Source organism: Neoarius graeffei, chromosome 7, assembly GCF_027579695.1.
Source record: "Neoarius graeffei isolate fNeoGra1 chromosome 7, fNeoGra1.pri, whole genome shotgun sequence".
NCBI lineage: Eukaryota > Metazoa > Chordata > Actinopteri > Siluriformes > Ariidae > Neoarius > Neoarius graeffei.
This window is the reverse complement of record NC_083575.1, coordinates 44,881,763-44,902,775: the sequence shown is the minus strand read 5'-3', so window position 1 is coordinate 44,902,775 and position 21,013 is coordinate 44,881,763. Positions and strand designations below refer to the sequence as shown.

The window sequence follows — 21,013 nt, the reverse complement described above, 5'->3', positions numbered from 1 at the left end:
GCAGCAGCTCACACAGCTTCCCGAGTTGCCGTTATCATCCAATATGCCGGACTTCCGGTTTGGGAAATGAGCGTGACGTCACACGCACACTAAGAATTGTTTGGCTCACGCAGAGATAATTACACCGCCGCACTGTGATTGGTCAAAAGTTTGGCAGCCATTTGGTCATTATGTATTGGGTTGTTTTACAATCAGGGTACAAAGTTTGTGTCACAGGGGTCCAAAATTCAAATAATAATAAAAAAAAAAACCTATCAAATCTACACTTTTGGAAATTAATACACATATGAACATAGGCATGTGTAATAGTCTGTATTATAACAAGATTAAGTGTAGCTTTAAGCAGGGCTGGGAGAAACAAATGAAGTGATTCTCGGAGAGGACTTTTTTTTTTTGGACAATTCAGAATCCACTACTTCCATAGTGCTTTTAAATATAAGGCTGTAAGCTTTGTGTTAGTTGTCTCTAATATTTATGTCCCGATATCTTGACCACATTTTAGGATGAAAATAATCATTTTAGATATGTTATTTTATATTGAAAAATTAGCTGTCTCGGAGAGGACTTTTTTTTGACACAATTACATACTAATTTGATCAAAATAGTCTGAAAACTTTCTGGCATTCAACATTAAAACTTAACTATGTTTCCAGTGATATGGAACCAAATTTGTTTTATGGTATAAAGAATGATTTAAGTGCATCCCTTTTGGAGCTACCTGTGGTCAAAAAAAGCACTTTTTCTAAATGACACGAGTAATTTTGCTAAATATGACATATATTGCCATACATTCACCAAAAATAACGTTATCACCAATTTTTTTTTTTTTTTTGCAATGTAAATAGAGCTATCACAGGGCTACAATAAACAACCAAGTTTATTTAGTCAAGCCTTTTGATATTGAAGATAATAAGTGTTAAATGTGATTTTTAGCTTGCGTACGCTGATTGTAAAACAACCCTGTTGTTGATTTTTACTGGCCGCAAGCACGTGCTCATTGTTTACATTCTGGCTTCTCAAAGTCTCGTCACTGCGGTTGGATTTCAGCAAACGGAGGGATTTCTACAAAAGATGACTTATGATAATGATAAAGATGACAAATACTTTCGTCACTGAGACGGCTGCCAGTAATTTTCTCTTCGTCACTGATGGATTATATTCGTTAATGACGAGCGCCAGCGGGAACCCTGCTTTATTCTTGAGTCATAACCTATTGACCAAGAATACTCATGAAGACTACACTCAGAAATCAATTCATATACTTAAAAAAAAAAAAAGTTGGTAAGCTTGGGGAACTTGGTTAATTTACCTGTCTAAGCACACCAGACTGTCACATCTACCTCAATAATAAATAAAAAGCAGGACTGTCACATGGGGGGAATGGTGGAAGTGATTACTCTGGGGCCCCTTGATAGAAGAAGTAGTAAGGGGGCTCACAGTTAAATGCCCTAGTGGAAAGTAACTTCAGGCAAGAGCACAGTTCTCGTCTGCATAGGTTATGAGGCCTCTCAGTCATTCTCCACAGTCTGGAGTCAGTGAAATAGTCAGCAAATTGATTCTGTTCTCAAAGCTGCTCCACTGTCTGTCTGCTGCCATCCTTATAGTCAAGGGTCAGTGATTCAGGAAGCCATCAACTAGCTCCCATGAATTCTTGGGTGATTATAGCACACCAGAGGGACCCAACCCCTCATTTGGTGGTGGGTACACATACACACCTATGGGCAATTTAGAATAACCAACTGAATTAATTTGTATGTCTTTGGACTGTGCCAAACCCATGCAAACACAAGGAAAACGTGCAAACTCTACACAGAAAGGCCCCAATTGGCCATTGGGCTTGAACCCAGAACCTTCTTGCTGTGAGGCAACAGTACCACTGCACCAAAAGTCAAAGTCCTTCCTGCACCATTCAATGGCGCATTTGGCGGCACCGATCTCCGTTTCGTAGCCCTCGGCCACTCGCCTATATTACATAGCTAGGGTTACAGTGGGGGGCTAGTCCTCTGGTAACCACAAGAGTTTGACTCCCCACTCTCATCTGTATTGCAGCATGCCTTGCCAGATTGGCACCATTTTTATGATGGTCTTTGGTATGACCCGACCATGAGTAGAACTCACAATCTCCCGACCGAGAGGCGGACACACTAACCATAGGTCACTCGCCGGTCAATGCCACTGCACCACCGTGCTTGTTACACCATGCTAGCTGGTAAATAAAGAGCTTGCTTAATACCAAGTTTGCACAGAGTTTCCTCCCATGCATTGTGGAAAGTATACTTATATTCCCACAGGCTGCATGAAATGTAGTCTAACAACACATGCAGTTGTTTGGTGTGAGGCTACACTTCATGCATCTTGTGGAATTTGAGTATACTTTCCACTAGTGCATTGTTGTGTCCCGACATTCCTCATTAGATCTACATTGAAATGTCCCACAGGGTCCATTTAATGTACCCTAACAAAACACTGTTATCCATTGTTATATTGTGTTCTTGTTGATTGAGCAGTCACAGTTGATATTTTCCCCAGATACAAGTTTATTTAATTCCCACTTTTTCATTTTGCTTACAATTATTTCATGAACATGATAATTTATATCTGACTTTAGAGCAAATAAGACATAGAGAAAATAATTAAGACAAGACAGAGCATAAAACGAATGGCTACTTTATAGCTACGCCTATTTGTAAGTACAATTATTGGCTGTGTATTCCTGCCCAGGCAGCATATAAGTGCAGTTTACAGGTATACAATTACTGACTACAGCCCATGTGTTGCTAGCCAAATAATGTCTGGTCAGTGGTGGTCCTAGGATGGAGTGCTCTTTCCATTCATCGACAGGTCAGAGGGCAGCTGACAGATTGTGCATAATAACAAGTGAACTAAAGCCTCTAATTTTAGGCCTAAAAAATAGCCACAACATTCAAGGTGCACATATATACAGTGACAAATCAGTGTATACGGATGTAATCTCAGTTTCATTAAAAGAGTACAGTTAGGAAAGTCTTATAAACAATCCTAGAGATTTAGCTAATTCAGGTGGCATTTATCAGCATCACATTGCAAAGAAAAACAGGTACTAATTGTACATGGCTGGCAAATGTTTGTGCACTGGAATACATGCCATAAATATATAATATTTACCTCTACACAATGTTTTTTGGTGAAAACATTCATCTCATCTCATCTCATTATCTCTAGCCGCTTTATCCTGTTCTACAGGGTCGCAGGCAAGCTGGAGCCTATCCCAGCTGACTACGGGCGAAAGGTGGGGTACACCCTGGACAAGTCGCCAGGTCATCACAGGGCTGACACATAGACACAGACAACCATTCACACTCACATTCACACCTACGGTCAATTTAGAGTCACCAGTTAACCTAACCTGCATGTCTTTGGACTGTGGGGGAAACCGGAGCACCTGGAGGAAACCCACGCGGACACAGGGAGAACATGCAAACTCCACACAGAAAGGCCCTCGCCAGCCACGGGGCTCGAACCCGGACCTTCTTGCTGTGAGGTGACAGTGCTAACCACTACACCACCGTGCCGCCCCATAGCTGACATATTGATACAAATTTGGGCACTGCATATACATTATGATGTTGCGGTGGTTAATATACCAGTAGTGGAATAATTTCATTATTCACTTATATAACCATAAGGCTTTGAAAAAAGTCCTGCATTCACAGTTAAAATTCAGTTGAGACTGTACCCAGTCTTCAAACTTTAGTGCAAAAAGCTAATCTCCATGTTAAAATATATTTATAATAAAAGACAGTGTCTTCTTTTGGTATAAGGATTGGTTTGGTAGTGATAAAAGTCTGATTATTTCCCAAAATAAGCTTCACAGGGTTTCACTTGGTCTTTTTATAAGGACACCATTAGATTCCACTTGGAATGTTTGTTGACTTTATTGAGCTTGTAGAGTTAGTGCTGTACTGCTAGATGCAATGACAATAGTCAATAATTTCTACTATGCACATATTCTAAATTTTTTTTCTCTCCGTACTCTCACGGAAGGTGGTCGCATTTCTCTGCTCTCCTCTCCTCTTTTTTCCTGCTTGTGTTCTTTGTTTCGTCTCGTCTGCCTATACTTTTTTTTTTATTCTTCGCATTCCTTCCCCAATTTTCTGCGGTCGCCGTTTTTCACCCCCAGTGTGACAAGCGGGTGCGTGACCAGTGCCCTCATGGTTGCAGGAGCAGACGGCTGCTTACTTGCGCTGGGTTACCTTTACCCAAATAAAATGTGTAATTTGACAGATCACACAAATCCTACATTTAATTGATGACATGATGCACATGCAACTAACTAACGGACTTAACTAACTGTCAGTAAGTCTGAAATCAAAGTGGTAAATATTAGGATTACTGGTTTAATCAATGATTTAAATTTCTACATGATCATCACAAGCAGAAAGTTGGCTAGTTACTGGGTAAATGAAACTTGGTCAGTTACTGGGCACAATATAGTTTAAAGGTAATAAATAAAACAGAATGGTCAGAGCAACCCTAGAGTGCATGTCTTATGGTAAGACATGCACTCTTTTTTTTTTTCTCAAGGCACCAGTGGTGGAGCGTAGCTGCTCTGATATTAGGGCCTGAGCCTGAAAGCCACAAAGGCAGCGGTCATGCCAATAGCTGCAGCTGCAATAAGGCGCGAGTTAGACTTTAATTGGTGCAGCACTCCCTGGGACTCTTCTTGCTGCCCTGATTGAGGGATATTAATCTGGCTTGAAGCATTTAGTTCTGACCCTTGATGAGTACTTGGGGCTGGCTCTACACAGGTTGTTAAACCTGCAGCAAGATTCGTCTGCTCACTGGAATTATTTCCCTCCATGTACTGCAAGATGCCCTGGCTACACTGATCTTCAGAAACAGAGTGAACAAGACTCTCAGTTTCATCATTGTGGCTTAAGCCTATTGTGGTTGGTCCAGCCATGCTTGGAGGCTGACCACTGAGATTTTGGACCGATTTCCCTTCAGAATACTCAACAATGTGCATTCTTGTCTCTGGCTCTGTCTGCAAACGTTGATGGACAGACTCATAGTGGTCCTCCACTGGCTGATTGGGATAGGAATTACTATCACCTTCTGGCAAGCCGTTTTCCATTGCCCTAGGAGTAGAGTTCTGAACAGGGGCTATAAGGTCAGAAACATGTGGTGATTGAACAGCTGTGGTGGAAGAGCTGATCATCAGCTCATCAGTAGAGAATGAGACAGAATCAGCAACAGGTTCTTCAGCCCTGTGGGGGTTGGCTGGATGGTTTGGTGAATGTTCCCTGGACATATGGCTGATCTGTAGAGGCTCAGAACTGACTGAGAAGGGTTCTGGTTCTCTTAGAACACCAGGCTTGCTAAAATACTCTTCATTTTCTGCTGTGATGCCATCAACAGCATCTGTAGATGCTGAAGCTGAGGCATGTGCTGTTTCCTGAGTCTGGCAGTTTGGAAACACTGCAGTGTCTACCTTCTCTACAACCTGCAGAGAAAATGAAAAAATTGTTAATATGCAATACACTGTAGAATGTAGGACAGAATCACCTGAAATACAAGCCACAAGTTTCTACATGTATGTACTGTATTCAGAAATCATACATCACACCTGAAGCCATCAGAGAGTAAATTGTACGGAGTAACAGGTCAGACATAGTGGCAAGGGAAACAGGACAGGAAGACGGTTGGGTGGAATAATTTATACTATGGGTTTGATGTGCCTATAATGCACTGCACATGCTAAATATTTTGTTTAAACATACCTGCTGCTGTACTGAATAAGAACTTTACTCAATAGTAAATAGTTTCTAGAAATTCATTGTACTGGATTAATGTAAAGAAATTTTCTATAGACCAACTGGAGAACATGGCTACAAGAAATCCTTTCTTCTTGGCATTAGTCTATATACTACACTCTATGCTATAATAATAAATCAATAATACATAGGGATGTAACAACACACTCTGGTCATGATTTGATTCACAATACTGGCTTCATGATTCCAGTCAATTAAATTCTCACAATATTTTGAGCAAATTTCAATGAAGAAAAATTATCACCGAAAACGATTCCTTTGTTATTTCTGAAACATAAACCATGCAAAACAATGTGCATTTAAAAAAAAAAAATTGCTAGACATATTTTGATTGAAGCTGGAGCCTATCCCAGCTGACTACGGGCGAAAGGGGGGGTACACCCTGGACAAGTCGCCAGGTCATCACAGGGCTGACACATAGACACAGACAACCATTCACATTCACACCTACGGTCAATTTAGAGTCACCAGTTAACCTAACCTGCATGTCTTTGGACTGTGGGGGAAACCGGAGCACCCGGAGGAAACCCACGCGGACACGGGGAGAACATGCAAACTCCACACAGAAAGGCCCTCGCCGGCCACGGGGCTCGAACCCAGGACCTTCTTGCTGTGAGGCGACAGCGCTAACCACTACACCACCGTGCCGCCCTGAATAGAATTCTGATTTCCACAATATGAATCACATATTCCCATGATGCATATTGTCACATTTTTGTATCTGATGGACCAGATCATAATGTATTGTTACACCCCTAACAATACTTAAAGCCCTCTTCCAACTTCCAATATTACCTGATTGATTACTGGGTTGTCTGAGTCCTGGGCTAACCCAGGAGGGTTTGTGTCTTGGATGGGGTGTTTCACAGAACTGGTGCAAATTGGAACTTCGCTCTTCTCAGGTGAATCAGAAGACTGGGAAGTGGTGGTAGGTTTGTTAACCTGGGAGGATGTGGATACTGAGTTAGTTGGAAGGGTAGGTGCAGCAACTGAGGATGGTCCAGAAAGGGCAGTATTAGTTAGGCCACCTGAGATACCCAGTGTTGATGGTTCTCTAGAGCTGACTGGGATTTCACTTTGCCCAACAGAGGGGGTCACCTTAGGAGCAGAGACGGGAGAAGGGGGCATTGCATTTGGTGCTAACCCCAACAATGGGGGTTCAATGGGGTGGGTTGGTTCACGAGGAGGCTGTACTGAAGCAGGGGCTTTAGTCAAGGCTGGAGGAGCAATTTTAGAACAGGACTCTGGGGAAGAATTTACAGGAGCAGAAGCATCCGAGATACCCAGTGTGGATGTTTCTCTCGAGCTGACTGGGATTTCACTTTGCCCAATAGTGGGGGTCAATGTAGGAGCAGAGACTGGAGAAGGGGGCCTTGCGTCTGGAGATAAGACTAACAGTGGAGGTTCAGCAGGGTGGGCTGATTCAGGAGGAGGGTGTACTGGAGCACCTGAAGCTGAAACTGAAGCAGGGCCTTCAGTCGAGGCTGGAGCAGCTATGTTAGAATTGGGCCCTGGGGGAGAATTTATAGGAGGAGTAGCTGATTGAGCCAAGTTTTCCACTGAAGGAGTCAGCAAGGGTGGGATGGAGTGCGGGACACTGTGGATTGATGCCGTGGTAACTTTTGCTGAAGCCTCTGCTGGATATGGGGCTGGACTGGGTGCTACAGTAGCAGCGGGGGCAGGAGCAGGAGCAGGAGGTGCTGCAGGACTGACAGATGTGGCAGCATCAGGAGGGACAGGGGCTGAAGCAGCAGAAGTCCTCTGGGCTGAAGACAGAAAACAGAGAAATTATTTACAATGAGTTTAAAGAAGAAACTTGTAAAGATGGAACACAGCTACATAAAACCCAATAAACACAGTTGTAACAAATAAAAATGTAATAAATCTTTATTGTGTATTACTTAAAAGACAATTTTGTTGGTTAGAAGAGGGGTGAATGCCCTTTGTTGTGAATTAATTAATTAATTAATTAATTAATTAACTTACTGCGGATTCCCCTGATTCGGTCATAAGCTTCATGGATCTCATTGGCCAGAGCCCGCTGCTCACATGTCCGCAGTGCTGAGATAAACTGATCAGGCCAGTTCTCTCGTCTCTGTAGGTTCTCAAGCAGCAACATTATAGCATTGAAGTTTCCACAGGTATCTCTTTTAGCCTCTATCTCCTCCTGCAAAACCAATCAGGATAATTGAAAAACCATTTCAAATTATTTTATTATATTATAAAAGACTTTTAACAAATAAACAACAATTTAGAACACAAAGTTTGAAAGTGTGTTTTGCTCAACGTGTTGCATATATTACCCGATCAGAAAGTGTGAGGCAGGGTAAGTGAGCTATGATTTCTCTCACTCTAACTTTTGTGGCCAAATCACCCATCATTTTCCTGATAACCTCATTATACAGCCGGTCACCTGCATACGCCATCTTCACACTGTCAGAAAAAGAGAAGGAGGTTGCTGGCGAGCTGATGCGGATAGAAACATTAAAGTTTACCCATTTCCAGTAAATGTAGTACCTGCTTCAGTTTGTAAGATTTTGTAAGGTGACAGCAGAAGCTTTCTACTTTACTCTCCTCAAACCTAGATCCAAAAATCAAAACCAGCACTGGAAAGAAGAGCAGAATGCTGTGAGAACCTTTCCATAAATCTACAGCTCTTGGTCTGCAACAATGCTATAATCAAATAAAACTGCTTTGTTGGTGATGTAAGGTAATATACACTGGTGGGGAAGTCTACTACAAAGTGAAAGTGAAAATGGATGCTACACATAAAATTCTTTGGTCAAATTTCCCTTGAAAGGAACATTAAATGTAACAGCTAAGCAGTATTAGGCAATAAAAACCGATTAATGTGCAAGTAAATAAAAAAAAAAGGCAATTCTTTCAGTGGATGAAAGTTTTGACATAAATGTCACCCAGAATCCCCTGAAAAATCCCCATGCTTCAAGGTGTCTTTAAAAGAAGTATAAACTACTTGAGAGGAACAGTAAATAAGTAACTCACGACACTCAACCTAGCACATAACATAGTTATATATTACCATCCATAGATCTCACGCTCTCTGATTAGTTGTCCTTCTTTTGATAGTTATACTATATTTCATTAACCCATACAAACAATGCAAAGCAGTGAAATATAATGACCTTGAAAGGGAGCAAAGATCTTTCGCATGCAGACATGCCTCAGTTTTTCCACACATGATCAAGCTGACCAATTAATGATCTCCAGACTCCAACAAAGACATACTGTAAACACTGACGAGTTTTTAACCTTTCAGTAATTAAATCAGTATACAAAAGCACCTGTTAATTAGATTGTAATTAATGGGATTAATAGTGGATTATTATACGCTATTATAAAATCACCATCAACTTTTTCAAACACAACTACACATGCATGTTTTGTTCAAGAGTTTCTCAGCTATTTGTATGGACATATATTTACACAGTTCAGCTATTACAATCTGTTGTGACAGTCTGTCAGACGGCACAACTTCCACCATCTGATAGTTCAGGACTGCTTGATGAATGTGACCGCGTTGCCCTTTACGCTTCCATCCATCCAACCATTATCTGTAGCTGCTTATCCTGTCCTACAGGGTCGCAGGTAAGCTGGAGCCTATTCCAGCTGACTATGGGCGAGAGGCGGGGTACACCCTGGACAAGTCACCAGGTCATCGCAGGGTTGACACGTAGAGACAAAGAACCATTCACACTCACATTCACACCTACGGTCAATTTAGAGTCACCAATTAGCCTAACCTGCATGTTTTTGGACTGTGGAGGAAACTGGAGCACCCCGAGGAAACCCACGCAGACACGGGGAGAACATGCAAACTCCACGCAGAAAGGCCCTCGTCGGCCGCTGGGCTTGAACCCAGGACCTTCTTGCTGTGAGGCGACAGTGCTAACCACTACACCACCGTGCCGCCTGCCCCTTTACACTTCATATAGTTATATTATCTTCCGACTCTCATTGACAGATTCTCTCACAAATATCTTGTGTATTACAGTTAGCCTGAGGTTAGACACCAAAAAGCAAAGTCTCTAGAATATCGCTGATTAAATCCCGTAAGATTCACGCCTCCCTCGATTATTATAGGTCTTTAGCAGATGCTTTACAACAAGTGCACATATTTAGGGAATCAAACCAGTGACCTTTTGGGCCCAAGGCTGCTTCTCGAACCTTTAGGCCATGGCTGTCCTGACAAGTCCAGTACACTGAATATTACATAATGAATTCCTTATCAAATCTAACGCACTTTATTTCCTGTAGAGTGTCATTTGAGGTTCAACCCATAAACATGTACTGTACTGACAGGAAGTGACATTTTATTCTGAGATTCTGTTTACTATGAGTGTAACTGGTTTGGGATATACAGCAGGCCTGGTCTCTTATTAGTTGGCTTCAAAGTTATTCCCCCCCATTAATTAATTAGTGTGTTATGGAGAACGATGACAGAGGGGCATGTTATAAGGACTTAGAAGAAACGTCAAGGGCAAATATGGCCAACTACCTGTGAGACATGACCTCTAAACACCTAGGTCACCACTTAACTTATTTAGAGTGTAATTTAAAATCCAAGAGAAGTCAAAAGGGCAAAAGAAACAGTCTGTCGTGGTCAGTAACAGGACTTTTATTCACTCTCTGTGCAGAGTGGAGCCCAGCTGCAGGACTGTTACCAAAACCACAGCATGTCGCAGATCATAGAGCAGGAAGAACATGGAGGGCATCGATCGCAACACACACACACACGAGCTACACTTCAGTTTATTTTTGGCCACGTTTATCTGCAAGTGTTTCGGTCTTCTCCACCAGAGTGTGTTTGTCTTGCTGTAAATAAATACTGCTGTAACCTAAATGTTTTCATTCGAGGCAGTGGCTTCGGACCTGAGACGTCGACGATAGATACCGAAGCCCTATAGCACTATTAACAGGAAGCACAGAAGGTTTGTCGCTCTTGTGAAAGAAGATAAGCTTTAACATACCTTTAGATCGAGACGTCCACGAACTTGTGTTCCAGTCGGACTTGAATTTCAATCCGTGGTTTGACTTCCGCATCTACAAGTTAAAGCTCCGCCCACAGCGCTGCCTCTTTCACATGGAGCTCAAATGGGTCTTGAACTGATACACAGTTACGGAGCACTTTATTAGGAACACTATACTCATCCTGGGGCGGCACGGTGGTGTAGGGGTTAGCACTGTCGGCTCACAGCAAGAAGGTTCTGGATTCGAGCTTTGAGGGCCTTTCTGTGCGGAGTTTGCATGTTCTCCCCGTGTCCGTGTGGGTTTCCTCCGGGTGTTCCGGTTTCCTCCACAGTCCAAAGACATGCAGGTTAGGTTAACTGGTGACTCTAAATTGACCGTAGGTGGGAATGTGAGTGTGAATGGTTGTCTGTGTCTATGTGTCAGCCCTGTGATGACCTGGCGACTTGTCCAGGGTGTACCCCGCCTTTCGCCCGTAGTCAGCTGGGATAGGCTCCAGCTTGCCTGTGACCCTGTAGAACAGGATAAGCGGCTACAGATAATGGATGGATACTCATATAGGCTACGTTTACATTAGACCGTATCTGTCTCGTTTTCTTCGCGGATGCACTGTCCGTTTACATTAAACCACCTGGAAACGCCGGGAAACGGGAATCCGCCAGCGTCCACGTATTCAATCCAGATCGTGTCAGCTCCGGTGCTGTGTAAACATTGAGAATACGCGAATACGCTGTGCTGAGCTCTAGCTGGCATCCTCATTGGACAACGTCACTGTGACATCCACCTTCCTGATTCGCTGGCGTTGGTCATGTGACGCGACTGCTGAAAAACGGCGCGGACTTCCGCCTTGTATCATCTTTCATTAAAGAGTATAAAAGTACGAAAATACTGCAAATACTGATGCAAATACTGCCCATTGTGTAGTTATGATTGTCTTTAGGCTTGCCATCCTTCCACTTGCAAGTGTTAAGTGATATGCACTGAGATCACACACACAGCGGCTCAGTCCCAAAAACATTGCTAGTGCGCTTCACTCGCGCGCTCTGTGAGCTGCGCAGGGCCGGAGTGCGCACCCTCCAGAGGGCACTCGCTGTTCAGGGCGGAGTGATTTGGAGCGCAGGATGCCTGCGGAGCCGAGCGTATCCGTGTATTGGCGTTGCTGTGTGCACGTGAATCGTGTATTGGTGTTGCTGTGTGCACACTAATCGTTTTAAAAACGTTAATCTGATGATCCGCTGATACGGTCTAATGTAAACATGGGCATAGACTGGTACCAAAATCCAGAATTGTGACACCCAAAGGCATTTTTGAGACAAAGTCGGCAAACAGTCTTATTTTGTCAATTTAATCAGGGTTAGTATATATGAGAGTTTTTTTCTTTGTTGTTTGTTTTTTGTAAAGGCTTTACCCCGTTTAAAACAAAACAAACAACAAAGAAAAAAATTCTCATATATATACTAACCCTGATTAACCTGTATACCCTGTATGCCCCCACATTTTGTATGCTGCTGAATCTGTCCTTTTTTCAGTAGCTTTGTATAAACAATAACCGCTAAATGTAATGCAGTGTTATGTAAGGTGATCGCCTAGGCATTCTCATTGTGAAAAGTAAGTCACATGTACATGGACTGGCATTTAATGTTGTATTTGTTCCTTTCTATTTGTTTTTTGTCTGTTCATATTCTTTTTGGGGGAGTAAAGTCAGTTTAAAAATGCGGTTAAATGCATAGGCCTATAGGCCAAGTTTAATGACCTTGAGGTTATCAGAGGTCATATGTCGTTTTACAAATGAAAAATGAATTCAGCACCCAAACATTTAACAAACAAGGCCATTTGCTAACTTCATTAATCATTTTAGTACATTTCATTCCTTAGAAAGCTGAGAAACTGGGATCAGCTGAGACGTTTACAGGCCCAAAGTTCAATGACCTCTAGAGGTCAACAGAGGTCAGATAGAGCTCGGCATATTGCAGATTTGAATTTGGCACACCCAAATTGACAAAATAAGACTATTTGCCGACTTTGTCTCAAAAATGCCTTTAACTCTTTAAATAAGCACTTTTTTGAATTTTGGGACCAGTCTAATACTGGAGCAGGGCTACATTTTGCTCTCAAAGTGAATGGAAACTTTGCTCTCAGCAAGATGTTGGAAACATTCCTTTGACATTCTGGTCCATGTTGACATGCTCACATCACACAATTTCTGAAGATTTTCAGGTTCACTTTCATTCTATGAACCTCCCTCTCTACCACATCCCAAAGATTCAGATCCAGTGACTGGGAAGGCCACTGAAGACTCATTGTCATCTTCATGAAACCAGTTTCAGACAACATTTGCTTTCTGACATGGTGCATTATCATGCTGGAAGTAGCCATGAGAAGATGGGTAAATTGTGGCCATGAAGGGCTGAACATTAAGAGGCCAAATGTCTCATCTCATTATCTCTAGCCGCTTTATCCTTCTACAGGGTCGCAGGCAAGCTGGAGCCTATCCCAGCTGACTACGGGCGAAAGGCGGGGTACACCCTGGACAAGTCGCCAGGTCATCACAGGGCTGACACATAGACACAGACAACCATTCACACTCACATTCACACCTACGGTCAATTTAGAGTCACCAGTTAACCTAACCTGCATGTCTTTGGACTGTGGGGGAAACCGGAGCACCCAGAGGAAACCCACGTGGACACGGGGAGAACATGCAAACTCCGCACAGAAAGGCCCTCGCCGACCACGGGGCTCGAACCCGGACCTTCTTGCTGTGAGGCGACAACACTAACCACTACACCACCGTGCCGCCCCGAGGCCAAATGTGAGCAAGAAAACATTCCCCACACCATTATACCACCTCCACCAGCCTTGAAGGCAGGTTGGGTCCATGGATTCATGCTGTTAGTGCCAAATTGTGACCCTCCCATCCCAAATTTACAGAATGGTATTTAGTCATAGCTACAGACAAAAAGTGTAAAGTTAACAGTGAGAAGGGGCAATTTCAACTGAGTTTTCCACCAAGTATTAACAATGACAGTTTAATTTATGATTAAGTTACTTTGTCCAATTACTTTTGGTCCCTGAAATGTAAATAAAAAGTGCTGTAATTCCTACACTGATCTGGATGTAAATACCCTCTAATTCAAGCTGAAGACCCGCCCTTTCCATATTCATTATTTAATTTAAACTCCAATGTACTATGACAGACATGTATGACTAGACTGCAGGTATTTTGATGAGGTTTATTCTGGCCTCTTTGAAAAAAAAAAGTTTTAACTAAGGTTTTACAACCCCGATTCCAAAAAAGTTGGGACAAAGTACAAATTGTAAATAAAAACGGAATGCAATGATGTGGAAGTTTCAAAATTCCATATTTTATTCAGAATAGAACATAGATGACATATCAAATGTTTAAACTGAGAAAATGTATCATTTAAAGAGAAAAATTAGGTGATTTTAAATTTCATGACAACAACACATCTCAAAAAAGTTGGGACGAGGCCATGTTTACCACTGTGAGACATCCCCTTTTCTCTTTACAACAGTCTGTAAACGTCTGGGGACTGAGGAGACAAGTTGCTCAAGTTTAGGGATAGGAATGTTAACCCATTCTTGTCTAATGTAGGATTCTAGTTGCTCAACTGTCTTAGGTCTTTTTTGTCGTATCTTCCGTTTTATGATGCGCCAAATGTTTTCTATGGGTGAAGGATCTGGACTGCAGGCTGGCCAGTTCAATACCCGGACCCTTCTTCTACGCAGCCATGATGCTGTAATTGATGCAGTATGTGGTTTGGCATTGTCATGTTGGAAAATGCAAGGTCTTCCCTGAAAGAGACATCGTCTGGATGGGAGCATATGTTGCTCTAGAACCTGGATATACCTTTCAGCATTGATGGTGTCTTTCCAGATGTGGAAGCTGCCCATGCCACATGCATTAATGCAACCCCATACCATCAGAGATGCAGGCTTCTGAACTGAGTGCTGATGACAACTTGGGTCGTCCTTCTCCTCTTCAGTCCGAATGACACGGCGTCCCTGATTTCCATAAAGAACTTCAAATTTTGATTTGTCTGACCACAGGATAGTTTTCCACTTTGCCACAGTCCATTTTAAATGAGCCTTGGCCCAGAGAAGACGTCTGCGCTTCTGGATCATGTTTAGATACGGCTTCTTCTTTGAACTATAGAGTTTTAGCTGGCAACGGCGGATGGCATGGTGAATTGTGTTCACAGATAATCTCATCTCATTATCTCTAGCCGCTTTATCCTGTTCTACAGGGTCGCAGGCAAGCTGGAGCCTATCCCAGCTGACTATGGGCGAAAGGCGGGGTACACCCTGGACAAGTCGCCAGGTCATCACAGGGCTGACACATAGACACAGACAACCATTCACACTCACATTCACACCTACGGTCAATTTAGAGTCACCAGTTAACCTAACCTGCATGTCTTTGGACTGTGGGGGAAACCAGAGCACCCGGAGGAAACCCACGTGGACACGGGGTGAACATGCAAACTCCACACAGAAAGGCCCTCGCCGGCCACGGGGCTCGAACCCGGATCTTCTTGCTGTGAGGCGACAGCGCTAACCACTACACCACCGTGCCACCCTGTTCACAGATAATGTTCTCTGGAAATATTCCTGAGCCCATTTTGTGATTTCCAATACAGAAGCATGCCATGCCTGTATGTGATGCGGTGCCGTCTAAGGGCCCGAAGATCATGGGCACCCAGTATGGTTTTCCGGCCTTGACACTTACGCACAGAGATTCTTCCAGATTCTCTGAATCTTTTGATGATATTATGCACTGTAGATGATGATATGTTCAAACTCTTTGCAATTTTACACTGTCAAACTCCTTTCTGATATTGCTCCACTATTTGTCGGCGCAGAATTAGGGGGATTGGTGATCCTCTTCCCATCTTTACTTCTGAGAGCCGCTGCCACTCCAAGATGCTCTTTTTATACCCAGTCATGTTAATGACCTATTGCCAATTGACCTAATGAGTTGCAATTTGGTCCTCCAGCTGTTCCTTTTTTGTACCTTTAACTTTTCCAGCCTCTTATTGCCCCTGTCCCAACTTTTTTGAGATGTGTTGCTGTCGTGAAATTTCAAATGAGCCAATATTTGGCATGAAATTTCAAAATGTCTCACTTTCGACATTTGATATGTTGTCTATGTTCTATTGTGAATACAATATCAGTTTTTGAGATTTGTAAATTATTGCATTCCATTTTTATTTACAATTCGTACTTTGTCCCAACTTTTTTGGAATCGGGGTTGTACACTAAGGTAGCCTCTAACACACGAAACTGTCAAAATTGGGGATATTCACTAAGGGTGGTAGAATCATAATATTAGTTTATTCAGATCTATCTATCTATCTATCTATCTATCTATCTATCTATCTATCTATCTATCTATCTATCTATCTATCTATCTATCTATCTATCTATCTATTCATTTGAATATGTACAGTAAATTAAATATTAGCGGAGCGCCACACTTAAGAGAATATGATAATGCAGCGACCTGAGTTTTGATGGTTTTTGACCATATAATGGCTGTGTGAATGACAAATGACGAATGCATACTACGATAGGGAACCCCATCGGAAGTGCAAGGCAATGTATCTCATAGACACTTGAACACCGGACAATGAAATTTGTATCTTTATTTACATAAGATAGATGGGTTTTTATCCAGCACTTATTTTTATTTTGCTTTTTTAAAATAATGTGGGATTATTTACTAACATGTTTTATGGAAAATATTAATTACAGTTTCATATAAAACCAGTTAAAACAGTTTTTTAGTCTCCTAGCTTGTTGAACAATTGACAATTTCTGTCATGTAAGGGTGACAGACAGATGTAAATGCAGGAAGAGTTTTATTGAAAACATGCTAGCAAACAGATCCAAAATGGAGACAAAGGTAGAGTCGAAAAACAGACAGTGGTCAGGCGAGGCACAGACAGGATATCAGAGATATACAATACTCACAATCTAAAAACACAAACAAGGTCAAAACCAGAAAAATGATGCAGAATACAAGGCTTGGTAACGTCAGATGCAGGGTACAGAGCATTTACTTTGCAAAGTCTGTGTGTTACTGAGAGTCCTTATATGTATGCACTATGATTGCACTCTAATCAGGAACAGGTGCATGGTGACTAATCCTAATGGCACTCTATTGGCCCTTTTCCACTACCCTTTTTCAGCTCACTTCAGCCCGACACGGCTTGCGTTTCGACTACCAAAGAACAGCACGACTCAGCTCGCTTCAGCCCTGCTTAGCCCCTAAAACTCGCACGGTTTTGGAGTGAGGCTGAAGCGAGCCAAACTGAGCTGAGTGAGGCTGGGGGCATGAGCAGACACTCCCCTGTGCACTGATTGGTGAGGAGGAGTGTCCTCACATGCCCACACACGCCCCACGAGCACGCTGGGATCTGTAAACACCATAAACCCGGAAGAAGAAGAATTACGAATTGCGAGAATTTCTGAAGCCTTATGCGCCTCGCCTCATCTATATGCTCTTGCCAGTATCTGTTGGCGTTGTCGGTGACAACAAGCCACAGCACCAAGACCAGCAACACTAACGACTCCATGTCCTCCATGTTTATTGTTTACTATCCGGGTCGTGAGACTACCGCTTAAAAGCTCACTGATGTCACTGTTTGCGCTGCTTAACGACATCACGTGACGTCCACCCACTTTCGCTAACTCCACCCAATGTGTCCACCCACTTCCAGCCAGCACGGTTCAGCGCGGTTATAGTCGAAATGCAACTCCAACAGCCCCGCTCAGCTCGACTCAGCCCAACTCGGTACGGCACGGCTCAGTCCGACTCAGCCGCGTTTGTAGTGGAAAAGCGGCATAAGTGCGCCAATGTGCATGGACGTGACAGATGTAACCAGACAACTGTTCAACATATCAAGTTTGATAGTCAATCATAACTATATAGTAATGATGTAAAGTGAAAGCGTTGGTTCACTGCTGTCCACCAAACACCCAGCAGAGTCACACCATAATAAATGTCATGGTGTTGTTTCTGGCACATGGCATGTGGTGTCAAAGAAAGGAATAAATATGTATTCATAACTGCAGTGCCTATCCATTTTGTCCCAACTTTTTCTGATTTGGGATTGGTGTAGAAAATAGGAAAAATATTTTCTGGAATATTAATTTATTTGTAAAGCAATGTATATAACTGTTAATAATAATAATAATAATAATAATAATAATAATAATAATAATGGTATCACCTGCTAATATGATAATCATACTTACAATTTCCAAACAAGAATCACAGCTCATTCCAGCTCATGAACAGAATATAGTATGATGTGTAAAATGTCTTATCTTTCATGTCACAGTCTGATAGTCACAAAGATTTTAAACACTACACTGCAGATAAGTCCTTAACAGATTATACACAGAATAAAACACTAGTGGAAGGTAATCGCCATTATACTTCAACACCATTTGCATAGTCTTAATTAAAGGTTTTCAAGTATACTAACAGCCGGAATATAATAGTTTACACCTCAGCATTTATTCTTCTTGTATTTCTTTTTTAAAAAAAAATAATTCTAATTCATTCAATCAGGCTATTTGACTTAGTCTATGCTTTACATGTAATACCTATTTGTGTCTTATAATACTTTTACATGCTTGTCAGAGATCGGCATGGCATTGCTCCAGTCCTTCCCATGGAAATGGGTTGGTGTTGTCTGGAACGGTCTTGCTCCTCCGGCTGCTCCAAAAGAGCTCAACATCAGGCAGAGGTGTCCCAGGCGTGTCAGTGTGTGTCACTGTGCCAGCTTCCCTGTTTGCTCTCCGCTCTATTTTCCCTTCCCATGATGCTCCCCGGCACATCAGCCAGGCCAGGTTTTCTCTGAGAGGCACCAGCATGGTGAGGAGGATGGCGGGAGATGATGCACTGGTTAGGTATGTGCACACTTGTGCGAGGACAAGCAGCGCAGCTGGGGGTTTGCGGGGACAGTGGTGCAGCCATAGCCACACTGTCCATTCAGGCAGGAGCAGAAGCGCATTCGCTGCAGTGATGCTCAGCAGTGCCAGGCGACATTTAGTCCTGTGTGCCGCACGCGCCCCATGACCACGTGTGATTCGCAAGATGGCACGCAAATGGCACACAGCGGAAAAGATGATTGGGAAGGCGTAAAGCACCAGAGCATAGATTTTACTGTATATGCGCATGAAGTCAGAGGAGTGACTTGGTAACTCGGTGATGCACAGACTGAAGTTTCCCTTCACCTGCAACTTCGAAAAAATGATCTCGGTGACGGGTAGTGCCAACGCAAGAACCCATACAGAGCCAGCAGAAAGGAGAAGACTCTTTAGCTTGAGATGAGAATCACAGTCAAAATGATCTTGCGCTTGGCTCATGACTGCTAGTGTGAAAGATTTTGCTGCCAAACACCCGTGCTGGAACCATTCTGCTGTCCGACAAGCAAAATGTCCTAGTGTCCATGTCCGGCTGTGATAAGTGACCGCCCTGGTTGAGCTGCACACTGCAAGAATCAACAAGTCTGTTCCACTGAGATTAGCCAGCATAAAGATAATCCCAGAAGCACTTTTCTTAACCGTGATATTGTGTATCAGTACGACAAGGACCAAAACATTTCCTACTATTCCGACAGCACAGATCGATCCAAAAACAGCAGGTAAGATGACCTCAGTGTCCTCGCCGGCCAGCTGCTGAATCCCTCCATTAAAACCCACAAAACACGCGTTCAGCACCATTTCTGGTTCCATGAGCTTCTGGTCTGCTTCTGTTCTGCTTGAGTTATTAGAAGTAAGATGCACCAATTACTGTTGCATGTGCACACAAATGCATGCTGTGGCTACAGGGCACCATCAGACAAAGTGGCAAACTGACTGTCCATTAATTTCAGCCCAGTGCTTCAATCCTTCTGAAAATGGACTACAGGCTTTGTGATGTGTGTCCACAGTTCCATAGCTGTGTTATTTCCACATCACATTCAGTTTATACTGCAATCCATAAACTAGACTACAACTGGAACCGAGTAATGTTCAAAGCATTTCAATTAGGTCATGCCTGCATAGCCTCTGTTTTATTCCTTGTACTCCACCCACAATTACATTACATTATGTAAAATATTTAGGTTTAAATTTAATATTTAGTTGGTGAAAAGATTTAGGGGGTGCAATAAGCCTGAATGATACTACATTGGGGGTGGCATGGTGCTGTAGTGGTTAGCACTGTCACCTCACAGGAAGAAGGTCCTAGGTTCAAGCCTAGTGGCTGGCAAGGGCCTTTCTATGTGTAGAGTGTGCATGTTCTCCCCATGTCTGCGTGGGTTTCCTCTGGGTGCTCCGGTTTCCCCCACTGTCCAAAGAAATGCAGGTTAGGTTAATTGGTGGCTCTAAATTGACCGTAGGTGTGAATGTGAGTGTGAATGGTTGTTTACTTGTCTCTGTGTCAGCCCTGCAATAACCTGGCGACTTGTCCAGGGTGTACCCCGCCTCTTGCCCATAGTCAGCTGGGATAGGCTCCAGCTTGCCTGCGACCCTGTAGAACAGGATAAGCGGCTGCAGATGATGGATGGATACTATGTTGGAGGAACATAGCAGTGCAGTGGGTACCACGGTCACCTCACAGCAAAAGCACGGTTCTGGGTTTGAACCTGCTGGTCGACTGAGGCCTTGCTGTATGGCGTTTGCATGTTCTCCCCATGCTTTCCTCTGGGTGCTTTGGTTTCTTCCTACAATCCAAGAACATTTGGATTAGGTCAGCTGGCTATTCTAAATTGCCCATAGGTGTGAAAGTGAGTGTGACTGGCTGCCTGTCTCGTGTTAGCCCTGAGATAGACTGACGACCTGTCCAGGGTGTACCCCACCTTTCACCCAATGTCAACTTGGGTTGACTCCAGATCACCCACAATGGATAAGCAGTATAGATAATGGATGGATGGATGGATGGATGGATGGATGGATGGATGGATGGAGGGATGGATGGAGGGATGGATATTACATTATCTTGCAAAGATTTCTGAAAACTAGATGCTTACTAAAGCACCTCATTCTCTTTGTCTCAGTTCACATCACAATTCTAATATTCTTAGTATGTTTTTGTACCTGTAACAAGAGTACATTATTTGTATTATGCACTATGATACAGACTGGGTGGCACTGTGGTGTAGTGGTTAACACTGTCGCCTCATAGCAAGAAGGTTCTG

General features: G+C 43.0%; 2 protein-coding genes across 3 annotated transcripts; both read right to left on the bottom strand.

Annotated features, from left to right (window-relative positions):
- Window positions 1-2,513: 2,513 nt before the first annotated feature.
- On the bottom strand, window positions 2,514-10,886 carry mavs (mitochondrial antiviral signaling protein). 2 transcript variants are annotated; one of them, XM_060925734.1, is made up of 6 exons: window positions 10,802-10,886; window positions 8,331-8,419; window positions 8,117-8,246; window positions 7,800-7,980; window positions 6,609-7,579; window positions 2,514-5,482 (listed from the first exon to the last, which is right to left on the bottom strand). In XM_060925734.1, exons 3-6 carry the CDS (start codon window positions 8,237-8,239, stop codon window positions 4,595-4,597), a joined length of 2,163 nt encoding a protein of 720 aa, XP_060781717.1. In that variant the 5' UTR covers window positions 8,240-8,246; window positions 8,331-8,419; window positions 10,802-10,886; the 3' UTR covers window positions 2,514-4,594. The 2 variants fall into 2 exon arrangements, with proteins under 2 accessions (XP_060781717.1, XP_060781718.1); XM_060925735.1 differs by lacking the exon at window positions 8,331-8,419.
- A 7,581-nt stretch (window positions 10,887-18,467) lies between these two features.
- Window positions 18,468-19,568, bottom strand: LOC132888859 (G-protein coupled receptor 151 protein). The gene has a single exon (XM_060924954.1). It carries the CDS (start codon window positions 19,566-19,568, stop codon window positions 18,468-18,470), a length of 1,101 nt encoding a protein of 366 aa, XP_060780937.1.
- Window positions 19,569-21,013: the final 1,445 nt, after the last annotated feature.